This window comes from Maylandia zebra, linkage group LG11 (assembly GCF_041146795.1).
Source record: "Maylandia zebra isolate NMK-2024a linkage group LG11, Mzebra_GT3a, whole genome shotgun sequence".
Lineage (NCBI taxonomy): Eukaryota > Metazoa > Chordata > Actinopteri > Cichliformes > Cichlidae > Maylandia > Maylandia zebra.
In genome coordinates, this window is record NC_135177.1 from 32869014 (window position 1) to 32888726 (window position 19713).

The window sequence follows — 19713 nt, forward strand, 5'->3', positions numbered from 1 at the left end:
CGAGCTGTTGAAGGTGTTAAAGGTTGTTAACGATTGTTTTCACCTTTCACGGTTGTTTTCATGTGTCCAATCACTGGTGCATATGGTCTCCACCTTATCATTTATCACTCTGTTCTCCTTGTGCATGTTTACCCATGTTTTTATTTTTATCAACTCTTTGCATTTTGTATATTTTTTCAAGTTACTTTCGTCACTAAATACTTTATTTGCATTGCTTAGGAATTCTTACAATACACAAGAATGAAAGTTTTTAGGAGTCTTTAGAAAAACTAATTGGAAAGGAAATCGAAGAGTTGCATTTTCTGGTATTTATGTGTCCATTGCAGAGAGTAAGTCCACATAATGACCAGCTTTTCTCTCCTGGCTTGTCTCACAGCTGATTCACATTCTAAAAATCAGCAGTGTCTACTCTCATGTTGATGTACAGTAACACAGTGATATGAGGACAGCTTACCTCACTGTTACGCTTCTTGGCCAGCTTCACTTCTTCAGCTTAAAATAGATCCGACGGAGCTCAGCTGCACTCAAACAAAATGAATAAAAATGACCAAACTAGAGTTAAAGTGTTGATTTTTGATTATGCTGATGCAAACTGCTCATCACTTCTTTGATAAAACAACAAAAAACAAAGTTTTTACAAACATTACATATTCACTTTTAAAAAGTTGATATGACTTATCATCAATGATTGATTCAACATTATGCACGAGTTTATTCTTTGTGTTTCAAAGTCTTTGGGCATCTTCATGTGACAAATCTATTTTGGTGCATTGAGCCAGTAGAGATTTGAATTAAGCTAAATTTATGCTGTAAGATTTTTTCATATAGAATATATTTTTTGTTGCCCCCAAAAACATTTTAACAAACTGACTGTGATTAAGATTTTAATAATAAAAGATAATATTACAATTATTTTAACCATTTTGTTTCATTTAAACTAAAATTTGTTTTCAGGTATTTTTTCAGGTAACTGATTAATTTTCTAGTAGACCGATCATTCACGCTTAAGAGGATAGAATTGCCCATAAATACTGATTCTGAGCCACAAGTGATTTTTATTAAATAACACTTAAATACATTTGATTTTTTTCTGACTCTGGTGCTGCTTCTTTAATAGTTTCCTTTAAGTGGCACCTATGTTTTCCCATAGTTTTTCCCACTCTCACATGCACTTCTGTCCTTTAATGTGTAGAACAGTGTGTAGCTTTTTTGCATGTCTGAAAACGGCTGACTGGTTTAGACCAGGCATGAACTTTAACCCCTCTTTTGAGGTCTTTAGCTACAGAGAGCTGTTGAGACTCGTTGACCCAGCCAGCCCTGAGACGAATACATGTAGATTGCAAACAGCAGATAAAGGTTATGCAGGTTTTGTTTAATTCACAGTTGTACGACGCCCTCTCGTCCCTGCTTTCTCTGTTTCTTTGTTATGCTAGTGCATCATTAAAAAGATGTTTGCAGTGGTTTTGGTGGGAGAAAGTGGTCGATACTTCTGTTAAAACCATCTCACATTCTCCCGTCATTTACTTTTTTCTAACTGGCTCTGCGGGGGAGAATCAGTTTTCAGTTAGGTGTTATAATGTTAAACTGTTATTTTGTTATTATCTTATTTGTAATACTTTTGTATGGTTTCATGGGGGAAATTAATTAGAGAGCATTAAGCTTGTTATCGTATTTCTATTTAGAACTTTTATTCACTGTTGAATGAAAATCCTCCAGACCTGTACAAAATGATCACAGAGTCCCCTCAGCTGAAATTTACTGACATACTCTACATAAAATATTTGGCACAAATTTTATGCATGTATTAACTGTGATAGGAAACGTGAAGATCTTTATTGCCATTCTTCAGTCTGTAGAAACGATCCTCTAGCTCTGTAGTAGGTTATTTGTTTATGCACTTTAACTGTATCAAAAACAGTCAAATCAAAGTAAGAACTGATCTAATCTTTAGATGATGATGATAAATTTCTTCCAAATCCATTTGTAGCAGCTAGAGCGGGGATGTTCAACTAGATTCCCCGAGAGCTACTGTCCTGCAGCTTTTAGACGCATCCCTACTCCAACACAGCTGAATCAGATGTGCTTCAGCGTGCCATCAAGTTTGGCAAAGGCTTGATAACAAGCTAGCATTTGATTCAGGTGTGTAGCTCTCGAGGACTGGAGTTGAACACCCCCGCTCTAGCTGCTCCAAAAGGATTTGGAAGAAATTAATCATCATCTAAAGATTAGATCAGTTCTTACTTTAATTGGACTGTTTTTGTAAGTGATCATGGATAAAGTTAAAGTGCATAAAAAAAATAACCTACTACAGAGTAGTCACATGTGGCTCCATGCAGATTTTGGGCTGCTGAAAATAACATGCTAAAAACAGATTTTTGCTGGCCTCTGAGTTAGCTGATATACAGTGATGGACTGCAGATAAGATCTGTGTAACTCTGATGTGATTACAAAACCTTTGGTGCTGTAGAACATTCAGTTATTACAAGCTTGAAATAAACTCTTTTAAATGAAACATTGAAAATATTCTTTACTTTGATTTACATTTAGCTAAGAAAAAGGGACAAAAATGGGTGGCGCAGTGTGACTGGTGTTGTTTTCTAAGTGTGCTAGTTTAGACGTTTTACACAGGAATTCTGCATGAACACATGCAACAGCAATATGTCATGGTGAGCTTTCAGATGCATATGAGAAAGAGAAGGGACATGAAATTAGTGGGTGTAAGTGATGTGATCAAGCAGTCTGGGACACAACAATGGAGTGATGAGCTTCAGCCTCAAGTAAATGGTAAATGGCCTGCATTTGTATAGCGCTTTTCTAGTCCTTAAGGACCCCAAAGCGCTTTACACTACATTCAGTCATTCACCCATTCACACACACATTCACACACTGGCGATAGCAAGCTACATTGTAGCCACAGCTGTCCTGACGCGCACTGACAGAGGCGAGGCTGCTGGACACAGGCGCCACCGGGCCCTCTGACCACCACCAGTGGTCTGTATCAAAAACATGGGGTTAGTATCTTGCCCAAGGATATTTGGCATGCAGCCAGGAGGCAGCCTGGGATCGAACAACCGACCTTCTGATTAGTGGCTGACCTGCTCTGCCACCTGAGCTCAAGCACCTTTGATTGACCTATCGAGAGTTTTTGAGGTGTAAAAGGAGTCGTTGACACACCCCACTTGACTGATGTCAACAGCAGACAAATAGGAGGATATACAGGGATTATTTTATTGACAAAGTCATATGTTAATTAAGTACCAGCAAGCTTTTTAAGGGTCACAGACCAGGGATGGTCACTCTGCTTTGGCCCAGTGTGTGTGCAGGCTGGAAGAGCTTCTTCATCACTTTTCAGAAACTCCTGCAAGGTAAGGATTATTCTCTGCCACAAACTATAATTTGCTGTGTAGTTCAAGTTTACCTGTTGTAGCATCTCTGCTGGTTAGATGTACTGCAATGCTGTTTTCGTCAAGTTAAGCATTTAAAGTATGGATAGTAGTGATGGGTCGTTCGCGAACGAAATGGCTCTTAGAGCCGGCTCTTTGACGTGAACGACGCGAGCCGGCTCCTTATCGCGAGCCGTCACGTGGGTTTTTTTTTTTTTTTCTCTCAGCCTCTCTCTCGCACTTTTTTTCCGCTTCACTCTGCACGCGAGCCTTGTGCTTTACGCTGGGCAGAGGGGGGAGGGGCGGTAGTTACACTCAGTAGCACAGGAACAGAGCCAGAGAGAGAGAAAGAGAGGCAGGGACAACAACATTAGAAAGGTATAGTAATCATCCACAACTATTTTCGGTTGCAGATGATAAAGGATTGAGAAAGTTTATTCATGCAGGTCCATATGACAGAGAATATGCATGTTCTTTTAGTTTTCATATTATAATTTATATTTAATTGTGTTGTGGTTTGCAGTGTTTTGTGTTCTTTTCACTTTAAATTTGTGAAAGGAAAAAGCTGAAAATTTAAATAGTTAAAACTTGAAATGTGAATAGTTGATTTTTGTATTATATGATTTATTTATTACATTTTATGTGGAGTGAATAAATAAAAGTATATTTACGGTGGCCCCTAGAGACAAAGCACATACAAACTTCAAATCACGTACGAACTCTGAAGCATGTACAAACTCCAAAACACGTAAAAACACGTACAAACTCCAAAACACGTAAAAACTCCAAAACACGTAAAAACACGTACAAACTCCGAAGCACGTAAAAACTCAGAAGCATATAAAAGCTCAGAAGCACATAAAAACTCAAAACACGTACAAAAGACAACAGAAGTGCTCCAGGATGCTGGGCACAGTGTTGAGCCTTTGTTATCTTGTGGCTACACAAGCCAGCAAGTACCAACGACCGGATTTGGTGTGTGGTAATAACAGGTAAATGAACTTTTTTTAAAATTATTTGAATATATATATGAGTGCCTGTGTATAAATACACAAACAATACACACATGCTTTCAATTGTGTGATTTAAGTGATCTAGTAGCTCTGCTTTGGAAGTTCAGTTCATGCTAGAAATGTGTTTTGGAGTTTATACGTGTTTTGTCTCTAGGGGCCACCGCATATATTTATATATAAACATATATAAATAAAACCACTTGTTTTTACGTTAGTAATTCCTTTTGTGCATAATTTTATATTATTGTTAATAATAAATTAATTAAAGCAACAAAACAACCTGAAGAGCCGGTTCGGAGCCGAAAGAGCCGGCTCTTTTTAGTGAGCCGAACCGAAAGAGCCGGATCTCTAAAAAGAGCCGGAAATCCCATCACTAATGGATAGATCTTTATTAACCTGTTTTAAGTAATTTTGGGAGTGAAAGTGGTTTTTCTGTTAAAACACATCTCAGATTATCCTTCATTTGTTTCTTTTTGGCTGGCTGTAGGGAATTAACGTGTGCATGAAATGCTTTGTGAAAATAATCTAGGATTGTAATAATAATATGACTTTTTATATCCACGTTTCATGAAGCCAGACTGAGTCAGAGATTAATTTATTTGTTTGGAGATGAATACAAGGAGGCCTTGTTTTCAGTGACTCACAGGCACAAGCAAATTTCACCTCAACAAGCTTCTTTAAATTCACATGGCAACCCACAAGGACGTTGGGATAGTTATTTCATATTACAGTCTTGATGGAGGTGTGAGGCTTGCCTGAATAGTTTGGGGCAAAAATAAACACCTTTTACATAAAAAAAGAGCTTAAGTGAGGTCTTGGTCATTTTTTGTTTAGCCTGAGTTGTAAACTGTTGTTGTTCCCTTTCCAGGTGCTCCTACATTTCAGCGAATCAGTGTGATTACTCAGGGACAAAGGACTATTAATTGTAGGTCTGTGGCCTCTGCATTGGTTGAATTTGTGTAAGGAATTGAGGTGCAATGGCTCAAACAGTCAACATGAAGGTCCAGGAGCTACCATATCTGCCACCTGAAGTTTGGGTTTTGGTGTTCGGCTACTTGAACACTGAGGAAAAGCACACAGCCCGCCTCTGCTGCAGACACTTCAGAGATCTCATCGACCACCCGTCCCTGTGGAAGGATTATACAGCAGGACTCTCCAACTTTCCCCGCTACACATCTGGATTCTGGGACACCGTGCAGTGCCGTGGGGTCAGCCGTGCCACAGTGCGACATTTACGACCCAAAGATTGGAAAATCCTCAGCAAGTCCCTCCCATCGCTCAACACCATTGTCTGTGTGAGGGAACGGCGATATTACAAGATGAAATACTTAGACAACCTGTGTGAATTCCCCAACCTGACGAGTCTTGGGGTACGAAACGCCACCTGGGTTGGGCCGTTCGTGGTGCAGTGTCAGAGTCAGCAACTAGTCGAGCGATTGACTCACCTCAGCGTCTGCAACATTCAGATGTCCTGCGACGACACTGTGGCGTTCATCAATAGCGTGTCACACTTGGTCAACCTGGAGTACTTGCTGTTCCACCAGCAGGAAAGTGAAGGGCTTGAGAGGATGAGGCCAGTGCCCTCCTGCATCTTCCACAACCTGCTGCTAAGCCTGAAGAAACTCAAACACTTATCCTGGGGAATGAAAGGGGAGCCACCAGTGCCACTGCCCAGCAACTACTTCTACCCACTGGACCCAGAAAACCCAGGTAAGCCAGTCTCCTGATTATATTTTACACTTGCAAGCATCAGAACCAATACAGTCACTTTTTACACCTTTGACAAGAGCTTTTCATCAAGAAAATACAATATTTTCTTGACATTATGCCTTAATATTGGAACAAAACCCATCATATTGAAGTCAGTTGAGCTGCACACATGCTGCATTATTATATATATTTCACCTCTGTAATATTCTTGATGTTTATAATTGAGCGATTTGTATATATTAGTGCTATTTCTTGTAATATATTGTATTATTTAATTAGTTTAGTCTATTACTGTTACTATCTTGGACCAACTGTCTAAGCCACATAATTTCCTTAGGAATTATTATTCTGATTACATTCATAAATACATATTGTTCTGATTAGTATTGTGAGCACACAGCCTGTTGTGCAGTATTGTGTGACTATGCTAAACTTAACTGACAGAGACTAAATGTTTAGCTAACCACCTCTTTTATCCTGTAGGAGAGTACGGCGGCCCAGAACTGATCTCTTTGGAGTTAGTCAATTACACAGAAATCATCCTGTCGGAGGATGCGCTGAGGGGTCTGACTTCACTCAAGTCGCTTGCTGTCCACTACAGGTACCCCTGGGATGGTCTCCAGTGCAACCTCTATTCCTGGCTCAGTCATCTGCAACAGCTGGAATCACTCTCAATCATTGGTGAGTCAAAACATGCATTTAATCTTTGTATTGTGTGTGTAAGTGTGTGTAGTAAGCAAAAATCTGTTGTCTTGCATGCATCCTTTTGTTTGTTTGTTTTTTAAGTGAAGCTGTGTGAAGCTCCAGGCCAAAACTGTTTTCTGTAACTTCTGTCCTGTCGTTTCTTTCCTTATAGGAGGGAATTTTCTTGCCTCTTATACGGAAGACCTTCCATCCCAGGTGACCAGTCTGACACTGCGAACATCCATATGCGCATGCCAGATGAGCTCCATTGCATCTCAACTCCAGCGACTTGAGCATCTGGACATAGATAAGAACCGCTTTGCTGACAGTCTCTGCAAACGGCTTCCTACACTGTTTCCTCAACTCAAGACTCTTAGGATACGGTATGCCCAGCAGATTTTTATTTTTTATTACTATTACAAAGTAAAAGTTCCATTTGATGGTTTATGTGTGACCTGCAGCATCAAATCATCTCACTTGAAAAAAGTGTCGTCATTTACATTTTGCTGCAAATGAAGCTTTTCTCTGTCTTGATTTCTTAAGTACAACTGAAACACTACAGAAAATCGTGTCAACAATTTCCCATTATGGGTCTATCGTTGCCAACACGCAACTAGAGCTGACGTTTTTTCCTGTCTTGTCTTCTGTAGCTTCCACCGTGAGGAACCAACAAGAGACCTGCTGTTCCTCAACAAGCTGCGACACCTGGAGCGACTGGAGCTGATCAAGAGACAGACATACATTCTTATAAGTGACGAAAACAAAACTTGGCCGAGTCCATCTGTGGAGGGACTGATCAAGGAGCTGCAGGAGATCTCCAGGAACAGGTTCAGCATCATGACCACAATGCCCGAAAGGGACGTTTTGCAAGAATGCGACTGCATTTGGGAAAGAGTGGAAACACGATTCTAACCCTGAGCAGTGCAAAGTGAACTATACAAACAAAAATTATATTATTATACAGTTTTCCTCCAGTGCCTCATGTGACTTTCATGTAGATGCAGCAGGTCCTCAGTTCTGTAACTGTCAGTAACCCAAGGACTCACAATGCATGCAACACCACCTTTAAAATAAATGAAGGTCAGAGCAAGAAGTTTTGTTGCTGCAGAGAACTTTACACATAGTTAAAATGATGTGATGAAATAATCTACTGTTTTGTTTTGTTTTTTTAAAGGTTTGGTTCAACAATATTACGATGAGAAATTCTCTGGTTCTTTATGATTGTTTGAGTGTTTGTTTGGTTTTTTTCGATCAAATAAACTAGTTTTCATAAAGAACTGTATTATTGTTTTTCTGTGAATTTAGTTTATTATTTCATTTAACAGCTTTCAAATCAAATACAGACCTTCAACTGATTGTATAGAAAGCCTCCCTTCTAAGAAGGATATTATCAGTGTCACGCTCATGTCTAGCTGTGGAAATTCAGTTCAGTTCAAAAAAAATTTTTTTTCAGCAAAAAAAGACTAATACAGAGAAACCCAATCACAACAACCCTGTCATGTTCCAGGTGAGTGCTGTTTTTTTCCATTGTACCAGTGTTTCCACCTTGGGAAGAAGGCGTGTTGTCTACTCGGATTGGCAACACCTGTGTGTAATCAATGTCTACAGGGATTTAAGACCAGAGCTCACTTGAACACTTCAGAAGGTGGAAAGAGGCAGTGGCGGGCAACAGGGGAAGGTTGAGACAAACCAAGGAAATTACAGACCTATAGCTTTAACATCGAGTATCTGTAAAATGATGGAGCAAATGATAAATCAAAGTGGGTTCAGAAGAGGGAGAAATTCAAGGGATCCGGTGTTGTGTTTGGAACACAAAGTCAGGAAAGCACAAATAAAGAGGGTCGTGGCAGTTTTTTCTTTGTTTTTTTTTTTTTTTTTTGATATAGAAAAAGCCTATGACATGATGTGGAGAGAAGGCCTACTAATTAAAATCAGTTAATTGAGTGTGATGGGGTCAGGCAGAGATAAAGAGTATGTTCTCCCTGTCACAGTTTGATTTAGTTCTCTTTCGTTAAAGTTTTTATTGCACGGTCCTAGGGGCCGCTGCATCATCCAGATTTCTTCTTTGAGACTCCTGTTCAACTTCTCTGCTCCTCTTCTCCTTCCCTCGATGGTCCTCTTTGGAATATACTGTAGTCGATCCCTTATGACTGACTGGTTCTTGTATTAAATGATTGTGAAAATATTCAGCTTCTGAGCTAACGGGAAGAGTGGTAGATATAATAAAATATAAATTCTAATAAATTAACTAAAAACACTATATTAAAACAAGAAAGGCAGACAGATTCCTGCATTAAATTGTGGAGGGGATTTAGCCTCCACAAGACACTGAGTGCTTTTGTGCTTTTTTTTAGTAATCAACATAACCACACAATTCTGTTAGTTTTTATAAAACACAATTTGTTTACAATCTCTAAAGTGTACATGCAATATCAGTGCCAGAGGAAACTGTCTAGTCCATCTGATATCAATATTTCTTATTTTTATTAGAGAGAGGGAGAGAGAGAGACTCTGTACCCACTTCTGGTGGTGAAAAAAAATTGTTTTCCTTGGTCTCTGGACTTAGTTCAGAGAGCGGTGGCACCTTTGCCTTAATAAGAAAATCACCCAGGTTCCTGTTCCTCCTAAAGGCTGCGATTATTCTGTGGTCAGTCAAGATTTGGTTTCTTTGAAGAAGATTTTGAAAATGGGTCCTAATCGTTCCAACCAATTTGCACGACGCAGGGGAACATGTCACCCATACTGGGAGCATGGGGGGGACACATCAATTGGTTTGGTTATTAGAAATGATTTAAGGCACTTTCTTAAGAAAGAGCGACTATACCCTCTAGTGGCGAGTGCCGCAAATAGGATTCTGGTGGCCTGTTTAAAATCACATTGCTGCGTGCAGATTCTGTGAAAACGGAGTAATTGTGATTTAATAAGCCCAGCAAATGTATGTTTTGGGTGAAAACTGGTTTTAAACAGTAGGGCATGTGTATCCGTGGGTTTAAAGAACACTTTTACATCCAATCTGTGGTCAGTTAGAAAATTTGGGCCCTTGAATGTTGTCGTGTCCAGAAAATCAATCTTGGTTTTATGAAATGTGGATTTAAGCTTTGAGGCATTATGGCCATTTAGGGTATTCAGGAACCCTTCAAAATCTTGCTCAGAGTGATGCCATATTCCCCAAATGTCGTCCAGGAACCTGTAATAATATAGTGGCTTTTTAACACACTTGCTTAAGGCTTCAGACTCCCATTCAGCCATGAAAATATTGGCGTAAGCTGGAGCGAATTTTTTACCCATGGCTGTACCCTTTACCTGTAAATAGAAATCCCCGTTGAATTCGAAATCATTTCTTGTAAGGTTGATTTCTAACAATTGTATTAATTCTTTGTCCGGTCTCTTTTTTTGTCCGGATATTTTTGGAAAATTCGTCTGAGTTAATTCCTTCCTGGATGTCAATGTTTGTGTACAGACTGTCAATATCAATAGAAAACAAGAAGGCTTCATCAGGGATTTCTATTTGTAACTTATTCAAAGACGGAGGATAAATGTCATTTGATACATTCTTAAGATGATGGATCGCTTTAATGAGTCTGTGAATTATACGGACCTTGGCAGAAAAATCTGGGTCGTCTGATTGTATTCTATCTTCAGGCGGCCCAGCTTGCTCCGAACGAGTGGGTTTTAAATAGCGATTATCTTGGGTTGGTCTCTGCTGAAAGTTCCCTCCCCGGTGTCGGGTCACAAAGTGATTCACAGCCGGCCGTTCCCTTCTCGAATTTCGGTCCCGTGTTTGGAAAGGGCGATAATCATTGTTTTGTCCCCGTCCTCTAACAACTGACGCGTAGGTCCTCGGGCTGTTGCGGTTGGGGTAGCTGGTGTGTCGGGCCGTCCTTTGTCTACTCATATCGGCCGACCAGTAGCGATCCTCATTCCGGCCTCTTCTCCGGCGAAACACGGTCCAGTTGTCCTCTGTCTCCCATGTGGACATGATTGGAACAATGCCTCTAAACTTTGTTTAGCTGCGTTGCTGCTAAAATTCAAAACAAGCAGCGTCAAGCCGTTCTCTTCTAATGGATGAGACAAACTGCGACTGAGTAGATAACTGAGTGCTTTATTTTAGCGTAACTCAAAATTACAAAAGTCAAATATACTTGCAAGCCAAAACGCGACGTTTCGGTTACAATGAACCTTCTTCAGGCTGGCTTGCAAAAAAAAAAAAAAGTCCGGTACAGCAATCATGATGTCCGTACGTGATCCGTACAAATGAACAAGATACATGGTTAGACACCATGTATCTATGTGCCAAATGGCACAACAACTTTTCTGGAGGTGTTCTAACCCTACCTTCTAGTTTCGCCCTCACCAAAATGTCCCCAAGACTGGGATTCTTCCTGGGAGCTCTAATTACCCGCGCCTGACTGGGTACCTCCCAGCCCGGTTGCATTACTCTAAAATGCTCTTGTATGCCACTTAAAAACGGTGTAATCCCGATGGAAGGTACAGACAAAAGGGAGGAGTAACTTCTCTTCCACCATATCCTCTGCCCCTAATTCTGTAGGAGGTCGGGTCTCAGTCTCAAACAGCCGCTGCCCTGTCCCCACGTTCGATCGACTCATACCTTTAGTTTGGGAAAGGCGAGTGGGAGAAGGGAGGAGAGAAGCTAATGTCTCCCTGCGTACTCTCCTTAAAAAGGAGCGCAAGTAACCCCGCCTCCTCAGGCTCCTAAATAGTACTGTTATCACCTCATGCAAGTCTGTTTCTTTTCAATAAATCTGGTGAAATCTGAGGATTTGGGATTTTAATTATGCCACGAAATGTATGAGGCGGGTGGTAACTGGTACGATGCATGAGTACGTGCGTATCCGTGGGTTTGAAATACACCTTCGTTCTCATTCTTTTCTGACCATTCACTGTTTCAAAAAACACTGTCTAGGAAATTAATTTGTGAATGATTTGTCTCATGTTTGAATGATGGTGTGTATTCAAGACCTGCACAAACACTTTAAAACTCTCCTCTCCATGGGCCCACGCGCCTATAATATCATCCAAAACCCGGAGATAGAATATGGGTTGCAGTGCGCATTTGGCCAACGCTTCCCTCTCCCACTCGCTCATATAAATAGTAGCATATGACGGTGCATATCTCTGCCCCATGGCCGTGCCCTCAACCTGTCAATGTCCAGCAAGAGACTCTTTATTGGCTCAAGCTTTTGCTCCAGATTTTGCAGCTTGATCAGCTCCTGACACTAGCAGTACTATTATCACCGCTGTTATGTTCATTCAGGTCCAGGTTACAGTTAAAATTAGGATGGAGGGGATCAGAGCGGGCAAGCGAGACTCTACTCCTCTTTTTCCCGTTGTTCTATCGTCATTTCCCCCACCTCCTATATCTATCTATCGATCGATCGATAATTTTTTTTTTTTTTTTTTTTTTAAATTCGGAGCTGGTTAGCTGCAGGCCGGTAAAGCTCGCTAGGTGGACGCCGGGAGCGCGGAGGGGCTGAATGAGGCGTCGTCAATATAGGAGGCGCCGGTGACCGGGCGAAATCCACCCCTGCCCCTGAGTGTGCCAAAAAGGAAGCAGAGGGAGATGCAGGTAACTCCTCAATCCCTGTATTCAAATCTACAGCAACATTAGAGCAAACCATCTTATTGGGATGAATCAGACCCTCCCTCCCCACTGTCCTCCTCCCTCCCTCCTTAGCCTTCAACTTCGCCTTAAAACTGAACTCCCCACCCTCCCCAAGCGAGGTGCGGGCATTCCCCTCCCCATATTTCTTTACTTCTTGTATCTACTCCATTAGCGTTCTCCATTTGCCTAGAGAAAGCGTGTGGGTTTTGTTTTGTTTTTTTAGCAAAATTCAATTTTATGGGTGCCTGAGTCGGCAACGCTGGAAATTGCTCCTCATCATTTAAATCTATTCCTAGTGCTTCAACCGCTATCCCCTCTCCTCCCTCTCCATTTTCTGCCTGTGGATGCCCGCCCTCCAACTGTTTCCCACGCTCGTCGTCTCTCAAAACCAAAAGTGATTCCACAATTGTAAAAGTGGAGGCCTTCAACCGGGCCCCATATCTCTTCCCTGCCCACCCTTTTGCAATATCGAGTGACACCTTGTTCATTTTCACATATTTCAAAGACTGTATCACAACTTCATAATTTGCATACAGAATGTTCATGTTGTTCTTCGTCCAGGAGTCTGTGTTATCCGCTAGTTGCGCTTTAACCTTATCATTCAGTGCTGCTGGTTTAATAAAATCAGAAAGTCTGGTGGCCTGCTTTACCATGGCCCGTGGGTAAATGCCCGTTTCCAATGCTTCCTTTACCACATTTTTATGATGTACAGCTTGAATTAGGTTGAAGGTGTCTTTTGCGCACTGTCTGGTGTTAATATCGGGTGCATGGTTTATTCTAGCAGGTGGCACATCGGCTCTCCGACTCCTAAACCGTTTCACCACAGGCTTGTCTGGCCTCACCAGTACTTCAATTTGTCCCGTCCCTCCCAGCCCCACCTTGCGCGTTCCCGGACCAGTCTGCACTGGGCTTTCCCTCTGACCCAATTCATTATAGGATCTAACTAAATTACCGGTGAGCTCACCTGTGATGTCCTGCGCGTGCCAGCCCGATCCCAACCTGTCGGGTGGGTTCTCCCGTCCTCGCAGCTTTCTCCGGCGTTGTGGGAACAAAGAGTCATGTTCCACCTCCTGTCATTGCTCCTCTGCCGATGCTGCATAGCATGCTGCCATCCCGAGCGGTGGTTCTCCTGTTCCTTTCACACAGAGTCTGTTTGTAACGAGGCTCAGCAAAAACAATTAATCCACATATGTCACAATGAGGATATACACAGAAATATTTTAAATGGAGTTCCAAATGCCGTTTCTCGGGTATACCTGAGTTTTGGATCAGAGAGAGCGCTATGTCCTGTCTGAGCCTGGTAACCCCCTCCTCGTCAACAGGGTAGAGTATATTGGTCCCCGAAAGTATTTGTTCTGCAAGCTGAACATTGTCTACTCATTAGAATCTGTCCATTCAGGTACAATACACCATGAGCACTTTACTTACCTTGCATACAAAGACGCCACAGGATGTTAGGTCCTGCTGTTATGGATGGGCAACAGTTGAGCACATCCATTTGCCGATGGCTGGACATTTTCTCCTAACAAGAGCTCTGGAAAGAAGGAGAAAAAAAAAACAAAAAAACAAAAAAAACAAAACAGGTACTGAATGTTATTCAGTGCAGCAGCCTTATGTAATTCACATGTACAAGTTAGAAAAATGACTGCTGTGGTTAACATTAGCCTTTTTTGCTTACCTTGTTATATCCCTGCACTTATCCATTTGTGCTTGTGTTGCCCCAAATGGGTCAACAAACGCAACCCGCATCTGTTAGATACATTATCTTGAAAAACAAATGGAGATCATGTTAAACCTAGTAATTTCACTTCAAATTCTCATGGTTGTGTGATGTCTTACAATGAGTGTCCAGTGTCTGTTGTCACAGACTGCTCCAGCTGCCACGTCATAATTCAGCAGATCTAGCTACAAAGTGAAGTGGAAATTTGGAATTCAATCATGAATAGTCTTAAATGAGGATGTTTAAATGTCAAAGCCAACTCACCTTTCTGAAACAGTTTGTGGACCCCTGCCAAACTGATGTCATGAAATAGGAGTCCATAATCAATGCAGCGTGTTGTCGCCCCACCAGTGTCAAATAGGCATTTATGATCTAGGAGCACAAACGGTACATTGTCATTTCCTTCCAATGAGGCGACCACTCATGTGGAAAACATTTACATACCTCACTTTCCAACTCTTTCCCAGGGGCCAAATCGGCAATGTTTTCCGAAAATAGCTTGTAAGGCCCAATTTTGGACCACAGCACCTTTCCCCTCGCATGGAGGAGGTGACACCGGTGGCGCCGATGGCCCCTCGCAGGGAGGCGGTGACACTGGTGGTGCCGATGGGCCCTCGCAGGAAGCAGACAAGTTCTTCAGTTTTGCTGGGACCCTCTCCTCAGGCTGGAAGTAGTGTGTCAGTTGGTCGATGTTGACCTTCAGAGTCCTCTTGCCCTTCTCTGACACCAAGTCAGCACTTTTGCCGTCCAGCATCACAATCTTCAAGGGTCCCAGCATATCAGCATCCAGTTTGCCACCTTTTCTCTGTTCTTGCCTCACATTTTTGCAAAAAACCAGGTCTCTCACCTGAAAGCCATCTTCCTCTCCCCTTTTTGTCTTTCCCCTGCGGATTTTGTCTTGGGTGGTTTTAACATTTTTGGTTACTTCAGCGTATACCACCTCCTGGGATTGTAGGCCCTCACACACTTCTTCATTTGAAATGATTTTAGTGACCATGTCTTCTGTGATCTGCCAAAATAGAATGACTGAGTAACTGGATTAGGATTGAGACATTTTCTTTCTTGTAAATTACATCATTTTACCCTGTATTCCTTTGGGATCTCCGATGGATACCTTGCCTCTCTGCCGAACATGAGGAAATATGGGCTGTATTTTGTCGTCAGCTGCTTTTTTGTCCTCAGTCCAAACATGGTGGACTGCAGAAATTTGTCCCAGTTCTTGGGCTTGTCACTCACCAGTTTGAGGGATCTGAAAGGTGAATGCATAAGAACAATATACTTAATAGCCAGCGTTGTGACATAGTTACAGCACAAAACATAAATGACAGTATTGTACCTCTGGATTGTGCCATTTAATCTCTCCACCATTGGTTTGGGGATGGTATGGTGAGCAGAGGCTTCTTTGGATGCCCAGGGTTTTACACAAGCCATAGTTGACCTTGAAAAGGGGATCACATTAGTCATCCAAGCTTACATTACATATTTGCTTGAGCTATTAATACCTTACCTTGTTGCAGAACTCTGAGCCCTGGTTAGCAGTCTTTTAGGTGCACCAAATTTGTAGAAAAAATCCAGAATACAACTGGTGACCTCATCTGCAGTTTTGTTTTTCAGTGGGTAGGCCTCTGCCCATTTGGTGAAATAGTCAACCATTACACAAATGTACTGATTACCACCATCCGTTAAGGTCAGTTTACCCACAAGACCCATTCTAACGAGCTCAAAGGGCTCTGTGACCTGTGAGGGGGGGAAGAACATGTTACATTTGATGTATTTGTACAGTATCAAATATTCTGTCTGTGTTACTGTACCTTGATTGGAATGTATCCTTTCTCTTCCTTAATATTGGCCCGCTTACACTGGCATTGTGGGCACTGAGCAACCTATTGACAAATGAAGTAACGTTACATGCTAATAATCAGCAAAATGCCTTAGAGCTGTAGGTGATATGGGTTAGTCAGGAGCAACAAAGTACAAACAAAAGACAAAAACAAACAACAGAAAAACAAACAAGGGGGGGGGGGGGGAGTTTTGGGGTTTTCAAAATGAGTTTGAGGCTCATTCAGACAAAATGTGCTCACCCATTTTTTTTAATGTTCCCCTCCATGCCAGGCCAGTAATAGCGTGCCATGATAGCACTGTGGGTCTTCTCCCATCCACAGTGTCCGCCAAAGTGGCTGGAATGAAATTCCTCAAAATATAAATCTGTAAATCTGATGCATGCAGATCTTTCTAAACAAGCGACTATGTCATTGTGCTTTTTAGATGTTTTAGAAAGCGACTGCTGTGTGAATAATCAAGTCGCATTAAATCAGTCTTTTACGTCACTGACACAAGACAGACGCCAATTATCAGCGCCCGATAAGACATCCGAACGCTTCCTGGCCATCCAGTGAAACTGTTGGGAAGACAACGTTGGAGAAACATGACGTTTTATTTATACTGTGTAATCTGCAGATTCTGACAGAAATCTGCAACTATCCTTTGAAGCACCGCTCCTCTAAAACAGCAATAAGGATAATTATTAGGTTACATTATTATGTAAATAACAAAGTAACTTAAAGCAAAAATTGGGAAACGTAAAGTCCGAAGTCTTTATATTAAGGGCCATCAGTCAAACAATATTGTTTGCTCTGAGTCTAAACAGCACGTTGTGTGTGACGTCTTCTTTTGCGCATGCGGGCCGCTTTGAGGGTTCACACTAGAGCGCGTTTGCTGTCGCATTTTATTTGTAGTGTGAACAAGCAGAAAAAAAAGATTTGATCAAAAAATCGGAATTGAGCATTAAGACCTGCAGTGTGAACGTAGCCTTAGTCCAGTGAGAGAAGTATTTATAATGAAAACAATTTTCACTAGCAGTCAAAAACTACTGTGTACACTTATGTCTGCATTTTTATTTTGTTAAATACGAACCGTTAAAAGTGAGAAAAAAATTTGTGTTCACATTCAGTTTTGTTATACTTGTTATATAGCTGGCACTGTCATCTAATGTGAGAGCCACGTAATTTTGAGATCCCTGATCTACCGTATATTCTGCACTATAAGGGACACTTAACCCTTGTGCTCCCCTTCGGGGCAGCCCCGGACCCCTGGGGTCCCAGAGTACCCCACCCTCAGTAGAGACAGGTGAATGAGGAGGCTGAAGAGCCGCATGCGGCTCCGGAGCTGCAGGTTGCCGACCCCTGGCGTAGATGTACATGAAGAAATTACTCAAAAATAAATTATCAGCATTTATTAAATAATCATGCTCCATAAATAAAAGAAAACAATGTTTTTGTGCATAACAAAAAGCACAATTGTGCAGTCAAAATGTAAACTAAAAGACGCTGAGCATAATAACAAAGAGACAGATTTCACAGCTGCTCTATTCCCAAGTGCGTCATCTACTGCGTGACTGACAGCCTTGAGTTTGAAATCCTCTTTGTAACCATGTCTCTGAACAGGTGCCATTTATGGCCCTTATACACACACAATATGGTAATATTACATTGAAGCACAGTATGTATCGCTCCAGACTACGGTAGCCGTAATGCTCCAACAGTCCATCAAGCGGTGCAGCCCTGTAGCCTACCAAAGTTGTACTAAAACATTTTTTGACAGATTGCTGAGCGCCGTGTACCACATAAAATCGGTTCGCGGTCAGTAAGCACAACCAGAATTCATACAAAAGGCGCACTGTCAATTTTTGAGAAAATCAAAGGATTTTAGACCGTGCAGCCCCTGTGGGCTGCATGTTGTTAGCGCGGTTAGCTCGTTAGCGCGGTTAGCTCTCTAACGTGTTGCCGCCGTGCAGCCCCACGCACGGGGCGATCCGCGGTAACTCGCTAACGGAGATTTGCCGCGTTCATCTTGTCATTGCCTGCAGGTGAAGCTATGGGGGAGGAGGAGTTGTGTTCAGTGAAGGAGAGCCAAGGCCGAGTAACGTTGCGTAGAGACAAAAGTGGACGAAAGAGGCAAACCTGCGGCTCCACAAGTATAATTATAACGTAACATATACTATATCGATATAAACGATATTGTATCTTATATCTCGTATGAAAATATATCGATATTTTAAAAAAAAAAACCTCGATATATCGCCCAGCCCTATGAAGACATTTTATGTAAAAATGTATTGATAAAAAAACAAAATTCTTAGTACAAAGACTACGCCTACAAAATTATGAACATGGTAATAAATCCGGTCAATTTCTAGCAAACCAGCTAAAAATAAATAAAGAAAAAACAACTATATGTGCTGTTCAAGATTCATCTGGGAACACAATATATGATCCGATACAAATAAACAACATTTTCAGGGATTTCTATAAAACGTTGTATTCACCACAAATAAACCCATCTAAAAAAGAAATTGATCAGTTTTTGGACAACATAACTCTTCCAAAATTATTGGACACTCAAGCAATGGCACTGGATTCACCAGTGACACCAGGTGAACTCCAGGAAGCTCTGATAAGTATGCCCAATAATAAGGCTCCAGGTCCAGACGGCTTTCCTGCAGAATTCTACAAAGAATTCTGGTCGATTCTAGCACCAGTTTTCTACAGAACGTTGTTGGAAATTAAAGAAAAGGGCAGACTTCCATCAAATATGAATTCTGCAAACATTAATCTCCTGCTAAAACCAGGCAAAGACCCTGTATATCCCTCAAGCTATCGTCCAATATCCCTTATAAACGTAGACCTTAAAATAATCTGCAAAGCTCTCTCAAAGAGACTGGAGAAAATAACCCCCCTCTTAATTCATCCTGACCAAACTGGTTTCATAAAAGGTAGGCACTCATCAACAAATACACGGAGATTACTTAATTTGATAGACTACTCATACAGTAAAAACCTAGAAACTACAATATTCTCTTTAGACGCAGAAAAAGCATTCGACAGAGTTAACTGGAAATTTCTATTTGCAACTTTACACAAATTTGGTTTTGGATCCTCTTTCATAAACTGGTTAAAAATATTATATAATTCCCCAACAGCTTGTGTTAGAACAAATGACCAGACGTCCTCCAGCTTCTGTCTCTTGAGGGGCACCAGGCAGGGATGCCCACTCTCCCCTTCACTGTTTGTCATTTTTATTGAACCACTAGCAGCAGCAATTAGACAGAATTCAGTAATTAAGGGCATAAAATGCAAGAACGTGGAACATAAAATCAGCCTTTATGCGGATGATGTGTTACTCTTTCTCCAAAATTCACAAACTAATATCTCTGGGGTGATTGAATTGATAAATTCTTTTGCAAGAATATCAGATTACTCAATTAACTGGTCAAAATCTACAGTTCTACCGATTAATTGCTCCCTCCATAATTCCTCTTCTACACCACTGCAATCGGGAAATATAAAATATTTAGGTATTAATGTTTCTCCCAAGCTTGCAGATCTAACTAAATTAAACCATATCCCACTTTTAAAGAAGGTAGAAGATGATCTGGCTAGATGGAAATATCTACCCATATCACTCATGGGAAGGGTTGCCGCTATAAAAATGATGGTCTTACCAAAAATAAATTATTTATTCTCAATGATCCCAACTAAACCGCCACAAGATTGGTTCAGATCTCTAGATTCATGTATGTCC

The 19713-nt window shown here is 41.3% G+C and overlaps 1 protein-coding gene and 2 long non-coding RNA genes across 3 annotated transcripts; 1 reads left to right on the forward strand and 2 right to left on the reverse strand.

Moving 5' to 3' along the window:
- The first annotated feature begins 5295 nt into the window (after positions 1–5295).
- Positions 5296–7980, forward strand: LOC143420972 (uncharacterized). Its single transcript, XM_076889616.1, has 4 exons — positions 5296–6106; positions 6590–6787; positions 6963–7173; positions 7441–7980. Exons 1-4 carry the CDS (start codon positions 5374–5376, stop codon positions 7700–7702), a joined length of 1404 nt encoding a protein of 467 aa, XP_076745731.1. The 5' UTR covers positions 5296–5373; the 3' UTR covers positions 7703–7980.
- Positions 7981–12215: 4235 nt separating this feature from the next.
- LOC143420973 (uncharacterized) lies at positions 12216–14151 on the reverse strand. The gene is made up of 4 exons (XR_013100711.1): positions 14092–14151; positions 13842–13947; positions 13378–13775; positions 12216–12341 (listed from the first exon to the last, which is right to left on the reverse strand). It is a non-coding gene; the product is annotated as an uncharacterized LOC143420973 (long non-coding RNA).
- A 1071-nt stretch (positions 14152–15222) lies between these two features.
- LOC143421002 (uncharacterized) lies at positions 15223–15748 on the reverse strand. Its single transcript, XR_013100727.1, has 3 exons — positions 15641–15748; positions 15470–15571; positions 15223–15382 (listed from the first exon to the last, which is right to left on the reverse strand). It is a non-coding gene; the product is annotated as an uncharacterized LOC143421002 (long non-coding RNA).
- Between the last annotated feature and the right edge of the window lie 3965 nt (positions 15749–19713).

Coding starts and splice junctions, on each gene's coding strand:
- LOC143420972 (XM_076889616.1), top strand. CDS start 5,374: ATGGCTCAAACAGTCAACATGAAGGTCCAGGAGCTACCATATCTGCCA. Junction 6,107..6,589: donor ACTGGACCCAGAAAACCCAG/GTAAGCCAGTCT, acceptor TTTATCCTGTAG/GAGAGTACGGCGGCCCAGAA. Junction 6,788..6,962: donor GGAATCACTCTCAATCATTG/GTGAGTCAAAAC, acceptor CTTTCCTTATAG/GAGGGAATTTTCTTGCCTCT.